The sequence below is a fragment of the Pteronotus mesoamericanus genome, unplaced genomic scaffold, assembly GCF_021234165.1.
Source record: "Pteronotus mesoamericanus isolate MK-2021 breed Mesoamerican mustached bat unplaced genomic scaffold, CSHL_Meso_final contig_2, whole genome shotgun sequence".
Taxonomy (NCBI): Eukaryota; Metazoa; Chordata; class Mammalia; order Chiroptera; family Mormoopidae; genus Pteronotus; species Pteronotus mesoamericanus.
In genome coordinates, this window is record NW_026555084.1 from 10,639,193 (window position 1) to 10,664,934 (window position 25,742).

General features: G+C 44.4%; 1 protein-coding gene across 2 annotated transcripts in view; it reads left to right on the forward strand.

Moving 5' to 3' along the window:
* The first annotated feature begins 1,724 nt into the window (after window positions 1-1,724).
* TIMD4 (T cell immunoglobulin and mucin domain containing 4) overlaps window positions 1,725-25,742 on the forward strand; it is a 30,392-nt gene continuing 6,374 nt past the window's right edge. Inside the window, exons 1-5 of one of the 2 annotated variants that reach the window (XM_054567904.1) lie at window positions 1,725-1,812; window positions 6,240-6,581; window positions 9,221-9,496; window positions 11,017-11,067; window positions 12,239-12,322. In XM_054567904.1, the coding sequence (XP_054423879.1) occupies window positions 1,755-1,812; window positions 6,240-6,581; window positions 9,221-9,496; window positions 11,017-11,067; window positions 12,239-12,322 (811 nt within the window). In that variant the 5' untranslated portion in view covers window positions 1,725-1,754. The remainder of the gene's footprint in view (window positions 1,813-6,239; window positions 6,582-9,220; window positions 9,497-11,016; window positions 11,068-12,238; window positions 12,323-25,742) is intronic. The other variant, XM_054567905.1, reaches the window with a different exon arrangement.

Sequence of the window (25,742 nt, forward strand, 5' to 3'; positions counted from 1 at the left end):
CTGTGTGGACAAGCCATGTGGAAAGAGAGAGTTGTCTGTCCAGCCCCTCACCCTTCATCTTATCAATTTGCTAGATATGTGAGTGAAAAGTCATGTTGGATGTCGTCTTTGTATCTATTTCTAAAGTTGAAGGCTTTCCCCAAATGTCTGGTGGTATTTGGTTGTCTATATTTAAAGTGATACACTAAAAACAACTTAGAAGTGCTGCGTGCATGACTGAGGATCTTGCACTGGTGACTTTAGTGAAGGAGGATTGGGTAGTATTGAAGGACAACCAAATGTCAATATCTGTAAGATTTTTTTACTAGGACCATTCAGTTTATCCAGAGATTAAATCCCCTAGTTTCCTGGGAGTAGAATCCCACAGTTCAGGGGCTCTCAGTGGGAAGGTTTTCTCAGAATCCCTCTATTATCACTTCTTCCCATGTTTTCTGGCTTCTCAGAATTCAGAGCCTCACCCAGCGTTTGTGTTTCCACCATTTCCTTCAGTGTGAGAAATGGTAAATGTTTGACGCTCATTTGGCTGGTTACAATAAAATAAGAGAATTTTTTTTTTTTTTTTTTTTTTTTAAATTTAGAACATCCACGCATCCTTAAATTCCCCGTCTGGGGCTGGGCTGGAACTGACCATTCGTTGGTCCCATGACTGTATTTACCCGAAGGGGTCCAGGTCAAAGGAGAATGTAGTGATTAAGAACATGGTTCTTGAGATCAGGAATTTTTGAGCTCAAGTCCTGTTTCTACTACTTATTAGCTGGGAATATCATTTACATAACTCTCTTAAGCTTCAGTTTCCACACCTGTTAAATGAGATGAATATTATCCATTTCTTAGGGTTGTGAGAAGTAAGTAATATATCTGCACCATTTAGCAGAGTGCCTTGCATATAATTAAACATTCAATAACTAGTGATGGTGGTATACATCTGGCTTAGAAAACACATCTGGTGGGTGAGCATTGATTTGATTTCCCCTGTAAGTGGTTCTATGTTCCTGGATATGTCATTGACTCTATAGAGTCCATAAGCACTGCGAGTACCATCTCGTCCAAGCCCTGTAATCTGGTTCATAATTTTTTTTTTTTTTTTTTTGCTTTTCTCCATTAAGAGGCCTCACTAACAAATGGTGGAACTGGGCCCAGACCTTGGGCTTGTTTGTGATGACCATGGTATGAACCTTTTTTCCTTGCCTGGTAAACTCTAATTGTGTCTTTAGCTTATGTGACGATTGATTTCAGCCTTGCTCTTCTTTCTTCATTATCAGAGCAAGGTAGGGCCAAGGACCTGGGTGAGGGAGACCCCAGAACGGGAACAGAGCCAAACTCCAGCTCACCAGCTACCTCTGGGGAGAGCTCATTGAATTCTATTACCAGCCACACAGCAGCCAGGCGAACCACAGCCCATGCACAGCTTAAACGTGCAGCCACACACAGGCACACACATGGATGCTTGTGCATGTCCAGGAAACCCCCCAAATACATGGACAAAGGGGTACACACATGCCCACACCACTGTGCCCCCCATTTGTGTGTGTGCATGCGCGCGCACACACACACACACAAGTGTCCAGGAGAAAAGTGCTCATTTTATCATGCATCCCAGATTCAGCAATGTCATTCAGGATGGGGGAAAGGGAAGATTTTGAGACAAAAAGAGAAATGAAAACAAAACAGTCCCGCCCCGTCAGCATTCTCTGGAGTATAAGAAATGAAGTTTGGGCAGACAGACGGGCTCCTGGGGTCTGCCAACAGTCAAAATGTCCAAAGGGCCTCTCGTTCTCTGGCTGCTGACTGAGCTGTGGGGGCTTTATCTGAGTAAGTGCCTGACCCTGCCATGCAGGAGTCCCCGGGGGGCTCAGCGGCCTGGGATGGAATTCCTTGGCTGGGGGGGCCTCAGTCAAGCAGAAGCCCCCTTCATTCCTGCATCTCCCCAGGGTTTCTTCTTCGGAGGGTCTCTCCCCTCCCTGTCACACAAGGTTCTAACTGGAGAGCGGTTTGGGGGCTTTAGGGTGTGTAATTGAGTTCATATCAGAAATGGTGATTTAAGAAGAAACATAGAAAGAAAGAGGCAGAAGCAATGAGGAAAAGAAGTGCCCTCTGGCCCTTTGCCGGTGTCATAGGTATAGTCAGAGCCGCAGGAGCTTGCTCCGGTTAGAGCTCTCATTACTGTTCTTATTTTCTGCTTTAGTTTCGGGAGCTTTTGTCTGCTTTTGTGTTTTATTTTGCTGGGGATGAGGCTTCAAGGCGAGGCTCGGTTCTGCACGCTGTTTCCAGGCTTTGGACAGCGCGAATGCACACGCTGGGTTCAGCCATCTGGACCTTCGCATCCTGGTGGTGGTCGGCGCAAAGCCCCCAGCTGGGCTGCCGTCCTGCCTGGTCGCTGGCCTTGACATGGGGGACATGTCTGAATTGCTCTGGTCCTTCCACGCATGACATGAAGGAACCACATAAGACCAGTTTTAACCATCTATGATTCCAGAACTAGACACTATCTAGTGTCCCTTGCAGCTTTAAAAGTTTCGTAGCTTATTTGCATATGAATCTTTCAAGTGGGCTGCTGTGTGAGAAAACAGCTACCTTCCAAGGAGAACGAAGGCGTTTCCTTACCTCTCCAGCTCTTTCAGCCATTCTTCCCTCGACAGCTCCTTTGTCCTCAGGCTCCACCTAAGTCAGGCTTTTCCTCAGCACTCAGGGCTGATGTAGGTGGTTGTGCTGTGAGTTCCTGTTCTCCCGCGGCTCCGGGTCAGAGAACTTGTCGCCTTCTAGTAATCGCTCACTAAACTACTTCTCTCCCCAGATATTCTGTAGCCATCTTCTTTCTTTCTTTTTTTGATTGAATGTATTGGGGTGACATTAGGTAATAAAATTATATAGGTTTCAGGTGTATGATTCTATAATGCATCATGTGTTCACCACCCCAAGTCAAGCCGCCTTCCATCACCGTTTATCCCCACTCCCCCACTCCCAACCCCCATCTGCCTTCTTTATCAATGGTCTTTATCTGGATTTCTGGGAGCCTGGGGTGTGGAGGGTTTTGTCGTGCTCACGGGCGCTGGAGCCTGAGTCCGCATTTGCAGCTCCTGGCGGGACACTGACTGAGCTTTGGTGGGGCTAAGGCAGCTGCTCCAACACCATTTAAAGGGCGTCATGGTGAACTGTCTGTCCGTTTGTTTTTTCATTTGTGCCTTTTCTAAAATGGCCAATTTAGAAGACAATGACTGTTCAGAATCACCGAGAGTCGATCAAAGCTGCATAGGCTCTTAAAAGATGCCAAATTAGACACTTCGGTCTGTAGGTGGTGACCCCGAGACCAGACCGGGGAAGGGCCTTTCTCGGGGTCCCCGGCGGGAGAAGAAAGCTGGCTGGCGCCAGAGCCTCGGCTGTACCTGTACCTGCCTTCCTGGGGGACTCCTGAGAGGGGGCTTGATGTGATGCTGACAATTCTTCTGCTCCCGGAAACTTGTAACTGGAAAGAACGGTTTTTTGACCTATTTCTAAATTCTAATGTGCTTGGTTACTTTGTTAATTCTGTGCAGCTTTTGATACCTCCTCTCATGGGAACCTTAGAAACTCTTTCTGAGGGGAGTTGTTACCCCATGGCCTTTATTTTATAACGTAATGAAGTGAGAATTCTTGTGGCTTTTCTCCAAGAACATAAAAGCTGTAACTGGCAGATGAGGTTTACAATGTAAGCCTAATGGGTGTTTTCATGCCACACAAAATTGCCTGCTTCCTTTTTCTTTTAAATATTAATATTTAATCAGATGAGTAATACAGATACCCGTGGTAAAAGAAAAAATATATATATATAAATGTTATAAAAGCTAAAGTCACTTTTGAGGACCACTCCCAGGCCTTGTCCCTTCCCAGCGGACATGGGGTCACTGACAGCAGTTGGGTGTGTAACCCACCAGACGCTTTTCTCTGCATTTATATTCATACAGCTGCACACGCACACAAGACACAATGCAAACTTTTATTTATTTATTGTATCAAGTGGCTTTTTATTTTGTGTGTTGCATTAAAATTTGCACTTTTTTCTTTTTTTATGTATTGATTTTAGAGAGAAAGAGAGAGAGACAAAAACATTGATTTGCTGTTCCGCTTATTTATACATTCATTGGTGCCCTGACCAGGGATCAAAACCACAACCTTGGGGTATCAGGATGACGCTCTAACCAACTGAGCTTCCCAGCCAGTGCAAAAATTTGCTCTTTTCTTGCTTCCCTAAGACTTGGAACTTTCATGCCAATTGACATAGGTCTATCTAATTCCAATAATCTTCTATACATGACTTCATGGGATGAATGTGCCACAGTTTGGCCATTCCCATGTACACATGTTCACTCCATTCACATGTGCATGAGGGCAGCGGTGAACATGCACAATTAGGTTTTCCTATGCATATGTGTTTTTCTACAGAAAACAAAATATGAAACTGACAAGGCTCAGATATTACATGTCCATGTTAAATGTTAATAGAAACTGCCAAATTGGCTTTCACTGTGGCTATATCAACTCTTCCCGCATTTCATTGCAGGTAGCTCCAGTAGGCTGTCTTTTCCTAGATCCCTGTTGGCCAACAGTTACTACTATCAGCATTCTAAATTTTTGCCATATAGGTGAAATTTATTATTCAATTATGTTGCCTCACCTATGAATTGCCTGTTTTGTCCTTTTTTAGTTCTTCTACTGGGTCTTAAGAAGTAGGATGCATCCTTCGATGCTTTCATACTTGGGAACATAAAGTGATGACTCTCCAGTAGAAATAACTCCCGCATATATTTTAAAATGAATCTCCCAAATATTAGTAGGAACAAGCTTGTGTTTTAGAAGTTACTAGTTTCAGGCACGTGTGTTCTGTCTTGCTAACACAGCCGAGGGTGACGGCAATGAATTTCCTATCTATTTTCCTGGTTTTATGGTGAGTAAAATGGATGTCCACAGCATTCATGATCCGCGGAACACTTTCACTGTGGCGGAATGGAGAGACCGTGCGTTCAGGGAAGGCTCCAGGCTGCTCTGACTTTGGAATGACCTCCATCGTGAGAGCCTACTCTGAAAAACCCAGGATGCATGTCCTTCTGCTTTCTCTCTGGGCACCTCTTCGGTTCTATGCTCACCTGCTAGAGAGGGATATCTGGACGTCACTTACACCTGTGTCAGGGAGGGACGGGGAACTGCGGGCCATTTCAACTTATACAACTTAGCCAAGTGGGTCAATACAGTTAATGAACAGACAGTGTCACAGGGCCGGGGGTTCCGTGAGGAAGACAATATGCAGGGACCTAGGCACTTAGGACGTTGTCCTGATGGTCTGGATCTTCAGCCTGGTTCTCACTTCAATAGTATTTCTCTCTCTCTCTCTCTTTTTTTTTTTTTTTTTTTGGTTTAGAACAATCACTGATGCCCAGTGGGCTTAACACTTGTAGAAGTAAAAATATTTCGTAGTCCCTCAGAAATGGATCTAATCTTAGAAGGGCTTGTTCAGGGGTTTTCAAGCGGTGGGTGAGTGGCCAACAACGTCAGCATGACTGGAAGAGCTTGCTGTCCATTTCCATGGGCTTTGGCCTCAGCGGTCCTGACTCAGGGTTGGTCAATAAAATATATATTTTTAACACACTCCCCAGGTTACACCGATGAGCAGCACAAGTTGGGAAACATGGATACTTCATTTTAGAAATACAGGGTGGGGCAAAGGTAGGCTTACGGTTGCTCATACTGAGCAACCTGTACTGAGAGGAGGAGACAATGAGATACAGTAGGAGAGCCCATCTTCCTGCCATGGCCCTGTCTGGGTGGGAAGACGGAGGGAGACCCACTGGCGGCTCTCCAGCCAGTAGTACATAGTCGCTGCTTAGTGGGATCCAGGGGACAGAGGGCTGCTTTGGGGCCTGTTTCTATGAGTTAGTGGGATTGGTTCGAGGGTCAGGACTTCTCATTGGCAAGGGTATTCGTTAACATAATGGCACTCAAGGTCATGGTTTTTAAACCAGCAACAAGGCCTTGCTGTGGAAAGGAGTTTAGACACTCAGATAGGTCATCTGTGCCCACTTGGGAGGTAGAAGGATGTGGTGTTGGGAGCTCAGCTCTGGTGAGGGGCCTATCAAAATTAGACTAAAGGAACACATGTATTAGAACTCTCTCCATCTTCCTGGGAGCATCTATTCACACAATCTCTGTATAGCGTCTACGAGGTATTTTAGTGTCACATGACCTGGTTTTCTCATCCTTCCCCACAGCTCCAGCTGCAGCGCAGACTGTCGTGAGGGCATTTGCGGGTCAGTCAGCAACCCTGCCCTGTGCGTACTCCTCGTGGAGCAGCGGCAGCAACAGCATGTGCTGGGGCAAAGGCCCGTGTCCCAAATCCAAATGCACAGAGGAGCTCCTCCACACTGACGGGTGGCGGGTGACGTCAAGACGGTCGACGAAGTACGTCATTCAGGGGGAAATCCAGAGAGGCGATGTCTCCTTGACAATCTTCAACACCAATGAAGGAGACAGCGCTGTGTACTGCTGTCGCATAGAGGTGCCTGGCTGGTTTAATGATGTTAAGAAGAACATTCGCCTGCAGATAAGGAAAGGTGAGCAGGTGGAGGGGCGCTTGCTGGTGGAATGAGAGACGCAGTGGTTAATGGGTAATGGTCTAGGTGGGTGGGGGAGGGGCTTTAGCTCCTTCGGCAACAAGTGGACAGTTTGCATCTGAGATGTGTTGCTATGACCAGAGGAGCCACAGTATGGAGCAAAGGCCTGCGGGGGCCAAGAAGGCGGCAGAAATGAGTGAGTGGAGCGTGGTGGGTGGGGAAGGAAATTGCAGGGTCCGTGTGAAGGAGGCAGCAGCTTCTCATTAAGGAGACTGTCACCTTGCAGGAATTGGGGCCCAGTGTTTTGAGACCTCTCAGTTTTTATGAGCTGTGCTGATTTTTGCATGTTGGCAAAGATTTCAAAATTTAGAAAAGTATATGCTGTATAAACTAAAGAAAATGTGCCCATGGGTCAGCTTCAGTAGACTGATACTTTGCGGCTTCTGACAGAGGACAGAAGGAGTGGGATGTGGGGACACTGGTGAGAATTTTCAGGTGTTTTGTTATTCTATTACTATCCATTGCTTTTGGTGAAATTTGGGACACAGTGGAACACCTAAAGATTTGAGCATTCTCCTCCCTTACCTGGGATTGTCAAACCTCAATTGTTATGCTCCTTTTTTAAATTGAATTTATTGGGGTGACATTGGTTAATCGAATTATGTAAGTTTCCGATGTATGGTTCTATCATACATCATCTGTGCATTGTATGTTCGCCACCCCAAATCAAGTCTCCTTCTATCACCTTTCAGCCCCCTTTCACCCTCTTCTACATCCCTTCACCCCCTTTCCCTCTGGTAACCACCACGCTGCTGTCTGTGTCTCTGAGGTGTTATCTTTGCTGAAGCCCTTCCCCTTCCCCCCGCCCCCGCCCCTCCCCTCTGACAGCTGTCTGTCTGTTCTCCGGCTCTATGAGCCTGTTTCTATTTTGTTATTTTATTCTAATGGGTTTTAAAACTTTACAGCTGGTGTGAAGGCTTCTAGTTAGAGAACTTTCATACACATTGGCATATCTTTCTTTCAAAACAACTTTGTGAGATAGAAATTACTATTATTTTGATTTATTAAATTAGACAATGCCAATCAAAGTCTGCTCTTTTCATGCCTGGTATGATATGTCATTTTCTTTTTAATTTTTATTTTTTGTTCAAACACATTTGTCACCACCTTCCTGCCACCGCTTTGCCCTGCCCCCTTCCTGATATGTTATTATTTTATAAAATACTTGTTGACCTCCATGCTCTGTGGGGTCATTTCTAAGTTCAAGTGACAATATTGGTATCTTTCCGGTCAATTAGCATTCATGGAAATTTGGCATATTTCTTAGTGGCGTCTGTAGAATAACTGTGTCTAATGAACCCAAATTCAAACATTTAGGGGGTGAGTGGTACTGGCATGAACCAATCTTTAATAACTGAAAGGGACTACATCCTTATCCTATGGTGTGCACTTTAGGCTCAGTTTTTATAGATTTTAATTTGATTTAGTTTTATTGTGGAAAGAATGCCTCATGTGAGTTCTACCCTCTTAACAGATTTTTCAAGTGTACAATATATTATTGTTAACTGATAGACACAGTTGTGCAGCAGATCTCTGAGTTTATTCATCTTGCTTGACTGAAATTTTATTTTACTTATTTTTCTTTCTCTCTAATTTAAATGGTCCCATACAAGGTTTTTATGTACAATCAGTGTTTATTGTAACAGTTTATATTAAAAGTAGATAACATTTATCTAAAATGTTACCTGGCTGTATGGCACATTTGACATTGTTGCCCACAGGAAGAGGGAGAACAAATGGATTTACAATAACCTTTGGCTGTTTCAGATTCTGAAAGTGTTCTGGACTGAAATTTTATATTTGGGTTCACTTTTGATGCAGTCACTTAATTACTCATTGATGTTTTGGGGACACTTACTGTGTGCAGGACACCATGGTAGGTATTAGATTTGTACCAGAGAAAAAAATAAGTGCCAGATTTTCCCTCATGGAGCTTACTGTCTAGTGGGAGAAGCAGACATTAAACAGTAATCATCAAATAAATGTGTGGTTACAAAATGCAACACATGCTGTGAAGGTAAAGCGTAAGAATGCAAAAACAAATTGTTATTACAGGACACAGATGACCGCCTTGCAAGACTGTCCTTTTAGCTGAGACATGCGGGCTAAGGAGGGGTTGTCCTGATGCTAAGAGAGACCCGGAAGCAGCAGGCACAAAGTTCCTCCAGCTGGGCGGTCACTAATACGTTCAAAGAACTGAAGAAAGGCCAGTGGGCTGGGGAAAGGTAGACAGCACAGTAGAGACATGAGATAGGACAGAAAGACAGGGCCAGACCAGGCAGAGCCTGCGGCCAAGGCGGAGGGCTTGTCTCTCTATCTTAAGAGCAAGCAGGGCTCAGTAAAAAGTCTTCATTGGGGACTGACATAATTAGATTTATCATTTTAAAACATTACTGTAACCAATGTGTGAAGAACAGATTGGAAAGGCCAATTTTCTTGGGAATTGCCATGATCCAGGGCAGGGGGCCAGATGAAGGCGGTAGGAACAGAGAGAAATGGAAGGATCCCAGATATAGTTACATTGCTTCCCTTTTCCTCCATCTCTACTCAGTATCACACACGTCTTCTGTCGGTTACAGCCCCAACGACCACCCGTCGTCCAACCACCCGTCGCCCACCCACTACCACGACCACCACCACCACCACCGCCATGGCAACGCCCACAACCACGCTTCCAACCACCGTCATGACTGCGCCCGACTTCACACCCAGAACACCACTTCCGACAAGAACCACCGCTGCCCTCTCAGTAATGACGACCACATGCCCCTTGACAACACCAAGCCCCCTTCCTGAGACAGCCAAAACTCTTCCCACTGCTGAGCCTTCCACCGCAGAGCCCATGCTCACTGCAGGTACCTGGTACAGTTGGTCATTCTTTCCCTTCTGCTGATCAGATACATACAGGGTCCCTTGGAACATGGGTCTTCTGCTGAATGAGCAGGGCAGAGCCTTGCTCTTGTGTGTGTGCTGGGGGGGGGTGCGGTATGTGTTAGTGTGTTAGTTTTCCAGGACTATCATAACAAAAACCACAGACTGGGTGGCTTAAACAACAGAGTTCATTTTCTTACTCTTCTGGAGGCTGGAAGTCTGAGATCGAGGTGTCAGTAGGAGGGCTGGCTTCTTCTGAGGCCACTCTCCTTGGCTTATAGATGGTCATCTTCTCACTATGTCTCCACGTGGTCTTCCCCCTTTGTATGTCTGTGTCCTAATCTCTTTTTTTTTATAAAGACAACAGTCATATTGCCTTATAGCCCATCTTAATGACCTCATTTTACCTTAATTATCTCTTTAAAGGCGCTATCTCCAAACATAGTCATATTCTGAACTACTGGAGTTTAGGACTTCAACACATAAATTTTGGGGGGTGGGTCATAATTGAACCCATAACAATGTGTGTTTGTATTCACTAAACTGTTTCTCCTCTTTGTTTTATGGTTCCTCTTTTTTTCTTTGTTTTTGAAAAGCCAGCTTTTTGTTGTTCTCCAGTTGACCTCCCAGCAATCTTGCAGATGGTTACTGAAGAACCAGAAAATGTCAGACTCCAGTTCCATCCAGCCAGGGGTTAAGTCTCTGGCTGGGCTTTACAGATTAGTTGAGGAAAATCCTCCTCCAGATGCCTTAACATATTTTTTGATAGTGAAATAGTTCTATTCTCTTTCTTATTTTTTTTCTCCTGAATCCTTCTTGATCCCGCATCTTGGACCTCTCACTGAGTTACTAATGGGGGCTTATTGAAGCTCCCACCTCTGATTCTGAGGATAAGATTAGTGGAAAATAGCCCAGGCCAGTGATGCTCCAGTTGGTTGGGCATCATCCCACAAAAGGAAACATTGCTTGTTCGATTCCCAGTCAGGGCACATGCCAGGGTTGCTGGTTCGGTCCCCAGTTAGGGTGCATATGAGAGGCAACCAATCGATGTTTCTCATATCAATGTCTCTCTCCCTTTCTTTCTCTCTTCTTCCCCTCTCTCTAAAAATAAATAAGTAAAGTCTTTTAAAAAATACTACTAGAAAACCATCATGAGATAATTTGAAGGCTTTCTTAAGCATTTCAGCTGCCTCAATAAGGCCTGGATCATTTAAATAGTTTTACACTATTCAATTGGCTAATTCTATTATACTCTGAATAGTCACCTGAAGTCCATGAACCCTAAACCAATCCACTGTCTTTTGTATTTTTTATTGGCCTTTAAACTAATCATCTTAAAATACATTTGCAGTTTTTTCCCTCTAGATTCTAAAAATTACTTGCAATCCTTAAATAGAACCTGAAATATATAAAAAGCACAAAAACAACTCTAAAAAAATAGCCCCAAATCTCACCACCCAGCTCCAACACTCATTTTTTTAGCTGCCTTTTTTTTCCCTTCCAGAATCAGAAACTTTTTTTCTCCCTGAGGAGACTTCTAGAGACACATCCACAGGTATGTGGACACTTGCTTGCTTCTTCTTCCCTCACCTCTTAGATTGAGGAGAAGGAAACAGTGACCAGCGTGTCCATAGAGCAAATGAGTAGAGGTGACTTATGGCCCCTGTGTGCCATGAAGTCCACCTGGGACAAACTGATGTCAAGGCAGCTTTTGTGGCGCATTCATTCCTGCAGATAAAGGGATAAAAGGGGGAGGGAGAGGGAGAAGAAGGGAAGGAGGGAGGGGGAGATACTGATTGACTGATTGACTTTGAGTCATTCATGGCGTCCTTCGTGGCAGCACATCTCTAGAAACCGGCCTTTGCACCCTAGGTTAGGTGGTGCTTAGCTGCCTCATTCTGATGCCAAGCCCACCAGTCTTTTGGGTTGCAACGCCCAAAGGGTACACTCACTTGATTGGCTGGCTCTTTATGGTAGAGGGAGAATTCTTTTATTCCCTTGTCCTTTCATCCATCAAGCCTTCTTTAGGTATTTACTAGGGCTTAGGGACAGGGAATTCCCTACAAATAAGACATGACTCGTATCCTTGGGGGCACTAGGGAGAAGGGCCTGGGCTTGACTCCCAGTTCTGCTGCTGTTGCTGGGGGTCACTGGCCTCGGCATATTCCCAGGCTTGTTGTGGAGCTGCGCGACTCCATGCATGGACTTGGATGAGGGTCTGGCACATCAGTAAAGTGCTCACAAGGTAGCCGTTACCTGAACGGGACTTACAGTCAAGCAGAGGCAAACCGACATCCAGGAGTAAATAAACCGATGCTTGTGACAGAACAATACAGGGAGGCAGGGTGGTAGCGTGGGCCCTGTGTGCACTCTGGTGCCCCCCTGCCTGGGTTCAAAACCTGCCTTTGACCTGCTGTGCTGCTTAGGGAAAGTTGCTCAGTCTCTCTGGGCCTTCCTCATTGATAAAATGAGAATAATAATAACACCTCTCCTATATATGTGTTTTCCCAAGGATTAAATGAGAAATGCATGTAGATGATTTAGAACAGTGCCTGGTGTGTACTAAATGCTCAGGAAACATTAGCTCTGTCTTGTTTTGTTTTGTTTTTGTTTTGTTGTTTTGTTTTGTTTTAATGACAGCAGTTTTGGGGACAGAGGGAAACCCCAAATAGAAAGACAAGTATTTACCTAAGTTTGTTTTCTCTTTTCCTTTGCTTTTTTTCCAGAGTCCAAAGGTTGGATTCTCCAGTCAACATCCCAGGCATTGCTGTCGAAAAGAAGAGAGCCAGGGGGTTTTTCTCAGCCAGAGGGTAAGGGGCTGTGCATCTGTGAGCAGTGTTGTTTTTGGCCGTGGGAACAGTCTGGCGTCTGCCTGCTTGTCTTGGGATTGAGCTGTTTTGGTTCCACTGTGGTCACATCCTACATCCTCCTGTGAGCTGGGATGAAAGTGAAACATGCTAAAAGCATCAGCGCTGGTCTCTTCCCTTTTCTCCTTCATTTCTGAACCCCTTTCTCAGCCACTTCTGACTTGAAGCTAGGAATGCTAGTAGGAGAATCATTCATTCATTTTTCAAAATACTACTAACTTCTTTTTCTTCTTCTTCTTCTCCTTCCTCCTCCTCCTCCTTCTCCTCTTCTTCTTCGTCTTCTTCTAATTATTTTAATCCTCACCTGAGGGCATTTTTTTCATTGCTTTGAGAGAGAGAGAGGAAAAAAGTGGGGGAGGGGAAAGGAGGGTGGGGGAGAGAGAGAGAGAGACAAAGAAACATTGATGTGTGGTTAACGTCAATCAGTTCCCTCTTGCACGTGCCTGGACTGGGGATTGAACCCACAACCCCTCTTTCAGTCTATGGGACAGCGCTTCAACCCACTGAGCCACATCAGCCAGAGCCTACTAACTTATTTTAAATTACACAAATATGACACTAATGCATTCCTGTGGATGATACCTTAAAAAAAGTTAGAAACAAAGTTCTCTTTGACTCCCTCCCTTTAATGCCAGCCCCTCCTCTGAGGTTGCCACAGCTATTATTTGAAGATGAACATTCTAGATCTCTTTTTATTCCCTATGTGTGTGTATAGATATAGAGACATACAGTTTGTTTTGTACGTGGATATTTTTTAAATCCTATCAGACTGTGTGCAGTCTTCTGCATTTTACTTTATTCACTTCACATTATATGTATTAGACCACCATCTCCCTCAGTCCATGTAGATATGCCTCATTGTGTTAAATTGCTGTGTAGTATTTCACACCATGAAGGATCCATTGCCCTGTGAGCGCATTGTGGTTGTTCCAATGTCTCATGATTGTGAATAGTCTGCAGTGAACTGCGTGTCCCCTTAAGCGTTTATGCAAGTGCCTCTCTAGCTAGGGTGGTGCCCAACGAGGAGCAATGCTAGGCTGAAAGACATGTGCAAGTTTTAAATTTAATAGCTATTACAAAATTGTCCTCTGGAAATGCTGAGACAATTTGTTTTCCTGCCCACAGAATATCTGCTCTCCAATATCCTCCCTACACTTGATGTGACCATTTGTTTAATTTTTTTCAATCTCCCTGGGAAGAAAAATGTCATCTCGTCGTTTGGCTCTTCTGATTAACAGAGAGTTTGAGTGTCGTCCTATGTGTTTATTAGCCAGAAGACGGCCATCCTTTACCTCCGGGAAGGAGGCAATGTCATATCACTCACAAAGGCTCAGAAGATAGGATGGAAGGGGACAGACGAGAGTGAGTGGAAGGGGTATAGGTTTTGAAGGAAGACTATAAATCAAGATGAAACGCAAGGGTGATCTAATGTGGAAAAGCTCCAGCTTGCACTAACTCGTACAGTGGGAAGACAGATGATCTGGACTCGATGTTCAAAACGTAAGGGAAAACGCGTCCCAGAGATTCAAACCTTCTTTGTCTGTGTGCGGCACAGGGTTAGGAAGGAGGCAGCTCTCTGTCAGAAGAGAAGGTGGCAACCAGAGAAGTGATGAAGGGTGGGCAAGGAGTTTTCAAAATGTTATCCTTTATTCCATTTAAATCTTAGACTATTTTACTTTAAATTGGGAGGAGGAGGTCGTCTGATGGTTTACCCTCTTCTGTGATATTTCTGATTGTTTTCATCTCACTCCTCTTTGTTAAGTTCTGGGAGAGAGGGAACGCCTGCTCCCACATCTGGAGGCCGCACTGCGGAGGAGGAGGAACTTGTTGTGAGAGGGTGTGTCTGTCTCTGTGTCAGCATCTCTGCGTTGTGAAACGAGCCAGGGTTGATGGAGCATGTACCACGCGGCTGGTCAGGCTCTCGCCATGGGCCGCTCCGCCGAGTCCCTCTTTAGCAGATGCCCGCATTCCCTGTTTTATGTGACTGTCACAAGGCCACGCCTCTCTCGGGTACCAGGCCCGGGCAGGCCAGCTTGGACTCCATGCTCGTAGATGTTATTTCATGTTACCTTGTTCTCCAGCCTGAAATGAACGGTCTTGTTCTTTCATTTACCACTCTCTTTTCCCACTGGTTTTGGTAACAAAACACGTACAACAATATTGACCATCTACTAAGGACTTAGCTCTGTGTTAGGTGCTGTACTAAGGGTTTTTAACGTGCATTTTCTTACTTAAATCTCACGATGAGCTTCTAGTCAGACAGAGGTATTGCCCCCATTTTACACATTAAAAGAACCAAACAGAAGGTCAGAGAGTTTATTAGAGAAGCTTAGGCCTACTCTGGGCTTTGCTTGTTTTAACACCATTCATTTACATGCATAACCTTATTAGATTATTCACAAAAGCCTATGAGATAGACACCATTATCACCTTCATTTAGGAGTCCCTGAAGGTTGGATACCTAATGTGGAGGATGGCAGGCCTGCGTCTAGCCCAGTCTGCCCGACTCTGACACCATGCTGTGCTGCTTCCCCCGATTCCTCCGATGCCCCCTTGGAGGCTCTTATAGAACAAGACCTCTCTTCACTTCCATGGACGTGCCTCACCCAGTAGCAGAACACCTGCATGCCTCTGTAGGGTTTTCTTTGATTCCCTCCTCATTTCTTCATGTAATTTTTGGATGGGAAAACTTCTTTCATGATTGAGGGCTGGTTTAAATCCTTAAAGAGGCTCTAGTCAAAATTACTATTCCCTAAAATGAGCATTGCCCAGAAAGGCAATTTCTCACTTCTACTCTTTGTGGAGCTCAGAGATGGGGGGTGATTTGCTCAAGGTCACAGAGCTTGAAACAGAAACAACAACAATAACAATAAAATCCCTCCCAGGTTCTTGCGGCAGCTAAAGGAAGTCTGTTAGGGGAATATCACCTCTTAGTCCTCCAGGGACCTAGGAATCTAAATCACGTCTTCTAGCCCGAAGAGTGATTCGTGTTTGCCTGGCAACAGGAGTACACGAAATGGTTCCAGATTGTTCCCTAAAAACTCAGTCTCTATGGGGCAAGGACTCTGAAGGCGGGGTGAGTCGAGCCACATGGCCTCGATATAATCAGGGGGCCTGGGGTTAAGTTCTCTGCTGACTATACCTCCAGCTCACTTTTACTAGTTCAATAATACCCCAAATCCTTTCTTCCCAGTCCTTCCTTCTCACAGTCTGTCGGGTAGCCTATGGCAAGGGTGAAAGGGGCTGTATGTAGCTGGTGTGGGAAAGGTTCAGGTTATATCCCAGCTGGACCATTTCATGGTGGGTTCTCCCCACCCCCTTTTAGAATTTCAGGTGAGTGGCTTGTTATATCCTTTTCTAAATCTCAGCTTCTTCAATATATAAAATTGAAGTTATAGTGGTCCTTATTTCACAAGGCTATTAAGTGAGGGAATGCATGAGAAAAATGCCCAGTCCATAATTACTGGCTAGTCACTGTGGTGGATACCTATGTCCTCTCTTCAGTTTTCTGCTGCTGTTTCTACTCAGACGCCCTCATTATTAGGCCAGACCAGCAAGGTAACGAGAGGCCACTTCCAAAAGCTCCCAACTGACTCGCTGTTCCTTGTAAGCTCATAGACACTTTTGGGTTTTATGTGGGTGTATGTGTGTGTGTTTTTTAACTGTTGATCACACCAGGGAAACAGCTGATGAGTGACAAAATTACAAAGTTGGGGAAGTTATGAAAGCTTTAAAATTGTATGGTAAAAATTCTTTACTTATGATTAGAAGAAATCTGAGATCCTGAAAGCTTTTCATGGACTCCTTTGTCTATGGCTCTACAGCACTCTTAATGATTGCTTTTATTTCTGTGGGTGGACATCTTTAATCTTCCACTGCCTCTTACTTGTTTTGTCCTCACATTGCCCCATCTATGGAAGTGACACTCTATAATTTAGGCTTAGAAGGCAAGTTATGGCTGAAAAAGAGCTGTTGTGGAGTTGGCCTCGCAAGGGCTTCCCGTTTTCTGTTTCTTATTTTATAAGACGCTTCTAAGTGCATAGCTTCTATTTCTACCATGTGAAGAAAGCCCCACCCAGGCAATCAAATCTGCCCTCTCTATAGCTGCCTGGAATGGAGCTCAGAGATCTGGGGTTATTGTCCTGACATCACGCAGCTAAACAGAGGGAGGGTGGGGACTCACACCTAACTCTCATGGGTTTTTAGACTGTGTCCATGAACTCGGGGGGACTGAAGGGTTGTTGTATATGGAAAACTGGGACACTGAGTCCAGAAAAGGCCAGCAAGTTAAGAGAGGCCTTACACTGAGTTAGGAAGACAGCTGAGACCAGAGGCTACAGTTGGCCTTTGTCTCAGGACTGGCAGCCCTTGTCTTTCAACAGAGCTTCCCTGAGGGCAGATTTTCATATTTGATCTGGAAGCATTAGGACTCACTTTTTTCTAGCTCCCAGATGGATCATTATACCTGTCACCAGCATGAAGTCAAAGCTGTAGAACAATTTCAAATTGAATGCACCCAAATAACATGAGGACTTTGCTGTCAATCCAGTAAAATTGGAAAAAATGAATGTTGCTCTGGTAATAACATTTTTCATTCCTTGAGATTTTTACAGTAACTTTTTCTTGGTCGCAGGGTTAGGATGGTGAAGAAGTGGGGAAGAGATGCTTTTAGAAACATTTGTTCTATTACTGTTTTGGCATTTTTTTGTTTGTTTGTTTGTGTGCTTTTTGTTTTAGTTATTCAAAGCCAGCCCATGTATCATGGTCCAGAGCAAGCTGGCCTTGCCATGGAATCAAAGAATTGTCAGAGGAAATGGGTTTTCTATCTTTATTCTGGCATTTGGATTGCATATTTGGATATTTGGGAAAGGCCTTTCAAATCTGTCATTCATTAATGATGGCTTAGCTAGTCGTTTCTCTGTACACAGCACTGGACATAGAAATATAAGTCAGCCATGACCTCTGTTCTTAAAAAGGTCACACCTTAATAGTATAGGCAGCCTTGGACATAACAGTGAGTCGCCCAGTGTGCTTTGTTTTGGATAGCAATACGAAAATATTCCATGGAGCCCCAAAGAGGAAAAGACAGATGCTTTCTTGGAAAGGAGGGCCAGGACAAGTTCACTATGACCTTGGAATTTGTTCTTCAAAGACAAGACCATTTCATTGACAAAGGAAGGGTGAATAAGGAGAAAGACCAGCCTGAGCAAAGACAGGGGGGCTTGACAAGAGTGTGAAATCTTTGGAGATTGTGTAATAGTCTAGTTAAGTCTCATGGAGACAGGAAGCTGGTCATGGTCAAGCTCCTTAAAGGACTTGATTGATGTGCTAAAGAGTTTAGATTTCACTTCAGGATCATAAAGAACCATTAGTGGTTTTCTTGTTTGAGTAGGGAATGACATTTTCAGTTCTGATGTAGGAAAAATTGCTCTGGCAAGAGTACGGAAGCTGTATCAGAAGGGAGCAAGCCTGCAGGCAGAGAGGCTATGATGATTAGCATTGTAAGTGCTAAATAGGGACTTGCCCCTGTGCCAATAATGTGTCATGCACATTATCTCATAAGGGACAGTTCAGGGCTATAGATATAATTTTGGGAGTTACTGATAATCAATGTCACTGATCGAGTTCTTCTTACATGTCGGGGCTGGGCCCAATGCTTTGAACACGTTGTCTCATTGTGAGGCATCGTCCGGATCTGTGAGGAAGACTTGATTATTACCCACATTACAAAGGGGAAGAAACTGCAGTTTGGAGAGGTGGAGAAATTTGCCAGAGTTTGAACCCCAGGTCTCTTGGCTCTTGAAACTGAGCTCTTAAACGCTTTATTATATTGTCTTCTAAGTAAGCTAAGCTCTAACTGAAGTTACTGTAGGATCACCTAAAGGTATTTGTATGAGAATAAGGGAGGGATAAAGAGGTGCAGAGGAAGACAACCCCCTATTCTCCGTGCCCCCCACCCCCCAAAGAACAATTGTTAGTGAATGAACTTTAGGTGTTGTTTCAAGAATATTTAAAGGGGGGCAAGGTAGAGAGAGAAGGGGGCAGTGAATGGAGCAAGGCTGGTCCTGGTGGAGGAGGGAAGGATGCAGTCAAGAACAGGGGAGAAAGAGAGAGAAGAGAGTAAGGATAGAATAAATGAAGGTGTCAGAGTGACCAGATCTCACGCTGCCTCCCAGGGAAGTAGGAGAAGGCTAAGAACCAAGACCTTGAACTTAGAGATCATCCAGTCTGTGAACACCAGACCTGTTCTTGGGCTGGGCTTACAGGGGAGCTCAGGAAAAGCAGAGATTGTCCTGCTTCACTCAAGACTTGCAGAATTGGAACCTCTGGGATAAGCCCAAGAAATTATATGTTTAACAAACTTCCTCAGTATATTCTTTTGAATCCAGCCCATCCCTGGCCCCAAGGAGGCATTTCAGAATTGCTAATGTAGTACACCCTCCTTATTCTACAATTAGGGGTGTCCAACCCACGGCCCGCGGGCCGCACGCAGCCCAGGATAGCTATGAATGTGGCCCAACATAAAATCGTAAATTTACTTAAAATGGTATGAGACTTTTTTGTGATTATGTGTCACAATACATTTAATGTGTGGCCCAAAACAACTCTTTTTCTTCCAGTGTGGCTCAGAGAGGTTGGACACCCCTGGCACAGAGGCACTGAAAAAGTTCGTGAGAACTGGGAACTAGGCCCTAGGCAGGACCCTCTTCTGGCTCCCAAATACAGCTCTTCCTCCAACACTACACTATTTTATTAAAGACAAAATCGAGCCCTGTCAGAACCTGACACTCTCCTGGGTCTTCCGTTGATCAAGGACATAAAGAAGTTGTAGGAGAAATTGCCATTCTCAGTACCAGTTCAGCAGAAGGAATAGAGGCAAGTAGGGCAATGAAGCAAAGCTCATTTTCACTCAAAAACATCATTGTTAGGCGGAAAGAAATTGGATGCAGTTGACTTCAAAGTCAACATCTTTCTCGAGGCATTAGCCGATTTGTTTTTCTCTCTCATGCCCAGTGCTTTTCATGGGCTCAAATCAGTTGATAGGCTTGCAGTCTGGGGATAAAAAGAAAGGACAGAAAAAAAAAAAACAAACCCAGATCCCCACCATTTTCCTCACAATAGCGTCATAGTCTACCAACCGTACCACTGATTTTTTTTCATTAATAAAGTTGGACTGGAATCCATGTCATTCTCGCCTCTAACAGCTCACCTTCAGAAAGGTCAACCAAATGAGATCAAAGGGAGTCACCAAGCTTTAAGAGAGGCACGCCCGTGGTGAGGTCAAGAGTGTGAAAATGAAAGTACCAGCTGCTGAGCAGGACACAGAGCCAACCCCGGAATGAGTTCTCATTAGTGGTTAACCAAAGGAGCTGGGTGACTCACTCTGCAGACCACAGGGGCCCTCTGACACCCGCCAACTCGGCAGGGATCTCTGGTCTCCCAGGGTGGAGCAGGATAAAAGGGGAAAAATCAGCAAGTTCTGTGGTGATGTATCTGTTTCCCCGGACCATGAACAAGTCAGTGAGTCAAGGTCCCAGTGCCCTTTGGCGAGGGCCTGCCTGCACTTAGGGCCTGGAGCCGTCACGCTCCGCAGCTTGGCAGAGGGGGAGGAACAGGCGGGAATCTGAACTCAGGTGTCATTGTCCTCCCATTTACTATCACTGCAGTGAGGCAGCATTGCACAAGGTATGAGACCTGTCTGAGCATCAGTTTCTTCCTCTTTCCATAATTCTGCCCAAGTCAATTCAACCTAAGTTTACTTACCTCACACATTCACCCTGAAGTTCAAATGTGATAATAAACGTCAGAGTTTTGTGTACTTTCAGCAGCTTACCTGGTGCTCATCATTGTCATCAAGCAATGATAATTATTAGGATCTCTTTTTCAGAAGCGGCTCCCACCTAGGCAGCGGAGGGCTAGGGGGTCTGTTCCAAATGTCTGTCTTCACCATTGCGCCATGGAGGACCATGGCTACTCGCTGTCCAGCACTGGTCTTTCCATGTGAGTGCTTGCCACGTTGTCCAAAGGCCACGGAGCCCAGAGGACAAGAGCTTGGGCTCTCAGGGAGCTAATAGGGGCTCTGAGGTTTTCTCACTCCCCTCCAAGCAATGTGACTTGAGCAAGTTGCCTGCCATCTCTCCACCACACGGTTCCCACCGAGAGATGAGGACAGTAATAGTACCCACTGTCAAGCATTTTCTGAGGTCATACATCGAAAGTACTTGCCCTGCACTGGGCATGTAGTAGGTGCTCAGTATAGGGTATCCATGTATTATTGTTGTTATTGTTGTCATGGATAATTCTGGAGGTTCTTGGTAAAATGTGCACCCTGCCACCTCCCCCCATCAAGATTTATTGATCAGCTGGTGTGGACAGGGTAGTACGGACATTGCCCTTCAGAGAGGAGTCCAGGGAGGAAGGATTGGGCCGAGGCCTCGTCTGTGATTCACCAAGACCCTCAGTGGGTGGCATGTGAGAGCAGTGGCCTGCTGTGGTGACTCCAGGCTCTCACAGGGATGATGGCATTTTTGTTGCTGGGGCACCTCAGGGGCCGTGGGAGCTGGAGGCACAGTTCAGACCTGGGTGGCTCCACCAGCGCGGTTCCCCAGTCCCCGGTCTCCCTCTGTCACCCCATCTGCGCGAACCGTGAAGTCATCTCGCTGTTCTTTCCTCTTTATGAATCATGTCTGGCGCTAACACAAGTTTTTTTCTGTTCCTCTTCAAAATTAAAAAATAGACCCCACCCAATTCTGCCCTTGGAGCTAAGAAACATCTGACTCACGTATGTAATGCTCTGTTGATTCATTAAGTGTAGAGTTTTAAAATTCTCACCTGAGGATATGTTTTTAATTAATATGAGAGAGAGGGAAAGAAAGAGAAACATCGATGTGAGAGAGAAACAGATCGGTTGCCTCCTCTTCGCACCCTCAGTGGGGATTGAACCCGTAACCTTTCAGCGCATGGGAGGATGCACCAACCAACAGAGCCACGCGGCCAGGCTAGAGCACTCTTTTTGGTCATTCTACATCGTAAAAACACATGGAGGTCTCCCAAATTTAAAGGAATTATATGAATTCAGTTGAAAGTCATTTTGAAATTTCAGATCTACATTAATACTGCTAGGCAAGGTCAGAAGATATGAGCTCTCATTTGTAACTCATTACTCTAGAACCTAGAGTGAGTAAAATTCTAAACATGTATGTTTTTCTACTAATTAAAAAAAGGATTCAGAGAAAATAATTTCAAATTCTTCTCAGCTCTAAAATATTCACATTGTGATTCAGGGATCCTTGAACTATCCCGTGGATTTTAGAGACAATACCACCAATATCCCAGAAGGGGGCAGCATAAGCCAATGCTACCTGCAAAAAAAAAACAAAAAAAAAAAAAAACAAAAAACAACCAAAACAACTTCTTTGAAGGCTTGAAGTTGTCACTTTTCAAATTCTAGGATTGTGTTAAGATTGTACCATTGACTTGACTTATTTTAGAATTGTATTTGTTTTACAAGTAGAGACTGATGAGTTCCAGTGTCTATGAATCCAATGATGAGTCAACATAGGTAGTAGGAGTTTTAAAATGTATCCACTGTGGAGATAGCTTTTATTTCCAGCTGATTTCTGGCATGAAGCCCAGTGGTTATAGAATTTGTGTTTTCCAACAGGATTTTAATACGTTCTTTTTCTTTTCTCAGCGGGGTTAGTGATCATGATTATTTGAGTCTCTCAGAGTTGGTTCAAATTTCCTTTTATTGTTTGTGTTACCTGGGTGAATGATGTAAATGTTTTTCAGCCTCAGTTTACACACCTGCAAATGGCTTTTGCACGCACCAAATGAGATACTTTACATGAAGTGCTCCTCACTGTGCCAGGCATGAGAGGGAGTTTCTAGTCATTTCAAAGCGAATTTCTGCTAATGGGACGGGAACAAGAGTGATGTTCAAGTTGGATTCTTAAAAGAATTTCTAAAAACACAGTGCCTTTCCAGAATGGCACACAACACATAGTTTTATCTGAGTGAACAAGACAGTGGGTTCTAGTCTACAACCTCAGGCATAATAACCATCCTGAAGGGCAAGCCTCTCATCACTCTAGGATCTGAAAGTCTGAATGTTTTACGAGTACAATTGTGCTTAGAGAAATAGCACGCTTAATTCCCTGACTGCACGGGGGTTGTTTTTGCACCAGTGGACTAGGAGTTGTCAAGCTCCTGGTACGCCGCTTAGGCCTTGCAAGCCATCCTGTCTCTGTTGCCATTCCTCACTTCTGCCTTTGCAGCGCGGAAGCAGCCGGGCACACGCATAAGCCAGTGGGTGCCACGACGCTTCAGGAAAACTGTGCTGATGGACGCTGGAGTCTGAACTGTCTGCAGTTCTCAGGTGTTCTGTGTCATTCCTCATCTTTTCACTTCTTCCCAAGCATTAAAAATATATATCAATGATTGTTAGCTCTCAGGCTGAACAAAAACAGGCCGCAGGCTGTATCCTGCCCTCCCTTGACCGGTACCATCCGGATGCAGGACGAGCCCTGTTTCAATAGGGCTCTTCCAGAACATTCATTGATCGTCGCCTGCCTACTAGATTCTAAGTCCTCTGAAGGTGAAGGTGGTGTTTTTATGCTATAGTTTTAACATTTAAACTTTATTTTTCGTGTTTTAAAATAATGATAGGCTTTTCTAAAAAAAAAAAAGTTAAAACACTATAAAATGAGAATTCCTTGTATTCCAAACATTCCTCACCCTCCCACTCTACTCCTCCCCTGCCCCAAATGCTCAAGCTAAAGAGATTAATTATGGTAACAGTTTGAGCTATATCCTCTCAGATCATTATTTTCTACTAATATAGTAACATCTATCATTTCTTTTTACAAAATTCTCGAATTTTTTTTACAAAATCACTCTCCATATTGTTTTAAACTTGCTTTATAATTCATTTGACACTTTTGCTGAACAAATTTTTACTGCGAAGCCATTATGTATCATGCATATGTTAGATAGAACCATATGAAAAGGCTGACGTTTAAATCATTGATAAAAATCTTTTTATTTTTAAATACTTTTAGACTCACATGAACTTGTAAAAATAGTGCGGAAAAGTCTACACCTTCCTCTAGCTTCCACCAGTGGTAAGATCTTACATAGCTGTGGGTTAATGGGTTTCTAACACCTATCTGCAAAGTTCCACCTCAAAGGTCAGTGTGGTATTGTTTTGGAGAAATGACACTTACTTAAGAGTTAACTCATGACTCAGGCATCTTCAAGAGTGTACAGTGATTAACACTTGATACATAGGATATTTCACAGTTAAAATTTTTACATTTGAAAAAATTTAGAAATTACTCAAAAGTGCTAAGAAGAAAAAATGTAATTGCCAATAATATTTCCCTGCAAAGTCATATGTATTTAGCCTTTGTTTCTTTTTAGTTTTCTTTGGGGAGTAGGAGGTATGCATGTATTCGTGTATCTATATTTTTAAGCTATTTATATACTCATTTTGTATTCTACGTATGGCCCTATATCATTTTAAATAACTCCTATGTAATGATTTTTCTCAGGTTAGTCAAATTGTAAAAAGGCATCTAGAAATAAGGTTAAAAAAGACATAGATCAGTTGGTGAAATACGGGCATTTTCAGATGACTAAACTCTGTGGCTCAGAGAGAGGAAACGTCTTGCCTAAGGTCACACAGCCAGGGAACTTTGTTTAAGATAAATGCTCAGTAATGGTAAATGCTCAGTAACGGAGGCTGAATGGTAGCCACAGAATGTTCCAAAGTCTCATGGCAAATTTTACAGAACTTTCAGTTTGACGGAGTGTGCATGCATACTGTGAACCCTGCGGGGGTGGGGGGAGGGGAAGACCCCTATTAAGAAGGGCTCCTGCTGGCTAACTGGGCTCAAATAAAAAAGCAGAGACGAACATGCATTTCTGCACCGGGGCCTCTAAGGCAAACCGCACTTTACCCAGAGGCCTCTGCAGTGAACTGCCTGCCAGAAAGGCGTTTCTACCAGCCCTTAGAAAGGAGGTCTTGAAGTCCTATTTAACCAATAGGATTGAGATTTCCCCCACCAATCAGAGCTATGCATCTCGGACCAATCACAGTGGCTCTATTCTGATCAATCAGAACAGTGCCTTTGGATAAATCAAACTGTGAGGATTCAGAATCCTTATTTGCATGTGGATGGACCAATCAGGGACCAGGGGCAGGGATTTCTGTCCATACAAGCCAGGGCTGCAGGAACGAAGTACTCCTGGTGGCTTTGAAACAAGAATGTATCCCCTCGCAGGTCTGGAGTCCAGAAGCCTGAAATCACGGTGTCAGCAGAGCCACGCTTTCTCTGAATGCTCCAGGAGCCTCTTTCCTCGCCGCCAGCTCCTGGTGCCCCAGGAGTCGTTGGTTCATGGCCGCATCACTCCAGCCTCTGCCTCTGTCTTTACATGGCTTCTCTGTGTCTTTCTGGGTCCGCTTCTCTTCTTATAAGGACACCAGCCATTGGATTCAGGACCTACTGAAATCTAGGATGGTTTCATCTCAAGATCCTTAGCTAATTACATCCGCAAAGACCCTATTTGTAAAGAAGGTCACAATCTGAAGTCCTAGGTGGACAGGATGCATGGGGAGGGGGGGTATTCAAACCATTACCGAATTTTCTCACAGAACAGAGTTTTTTCCCCTAGTTTTGGGAGGCTCCTGCCTTTGCCCGAAGCTGTTTCAGCCAGAGAGGTCAGTCCTTGGAATGGCAGGGCCAGGAACACACAGCCAGCAGATGCGAACACCAGTACGTGTGTCTGACCCACGGCCCCTAGCCCTTCGCATCACCACTTTTCACACGGAAGAAACATCATCAATTTGTACTTTTTGTTGCTATTTGATGGACAACACTGCGGTCTTTGTAGTGCTTCCCACTGAGGCTTTTGGCATTTTCTGAAGACGAATAAAAAGAAAAAGTGCTGTTTGATATCATTCAGCAGTGTTTGTGTTTGCAAGTTGTCTCCCCCATTAGACGATTGCAATTTAAAATACAGATTAGCACCGATGAAACTCACCCAGGCCGCCTTTTCCCTTTGATGGTTTCAATTCCAGGCTTATCCATCACAAATGATTGTAGTACAACAGGAGTTTGACAGAAAAGGGGTAGGAGTTTTGAATTCTTACCTGCAATTTCCAGCTCTAGGGGATAATAGCAGAGAGAAAAACAACAATAACTGAGTTGTAGGATATAAAAACATGCCGACCTCTCCCTTGGAGTTTTATGCTGCTAGGCATTCAACAAGTCACTTTCCCTTCCATAAGCTCTTGTATCACATAATGAGCCTTACAAAACTGATCACGTTTCTCCTTCTGCCTCACGAGGGAGGAAGTTTA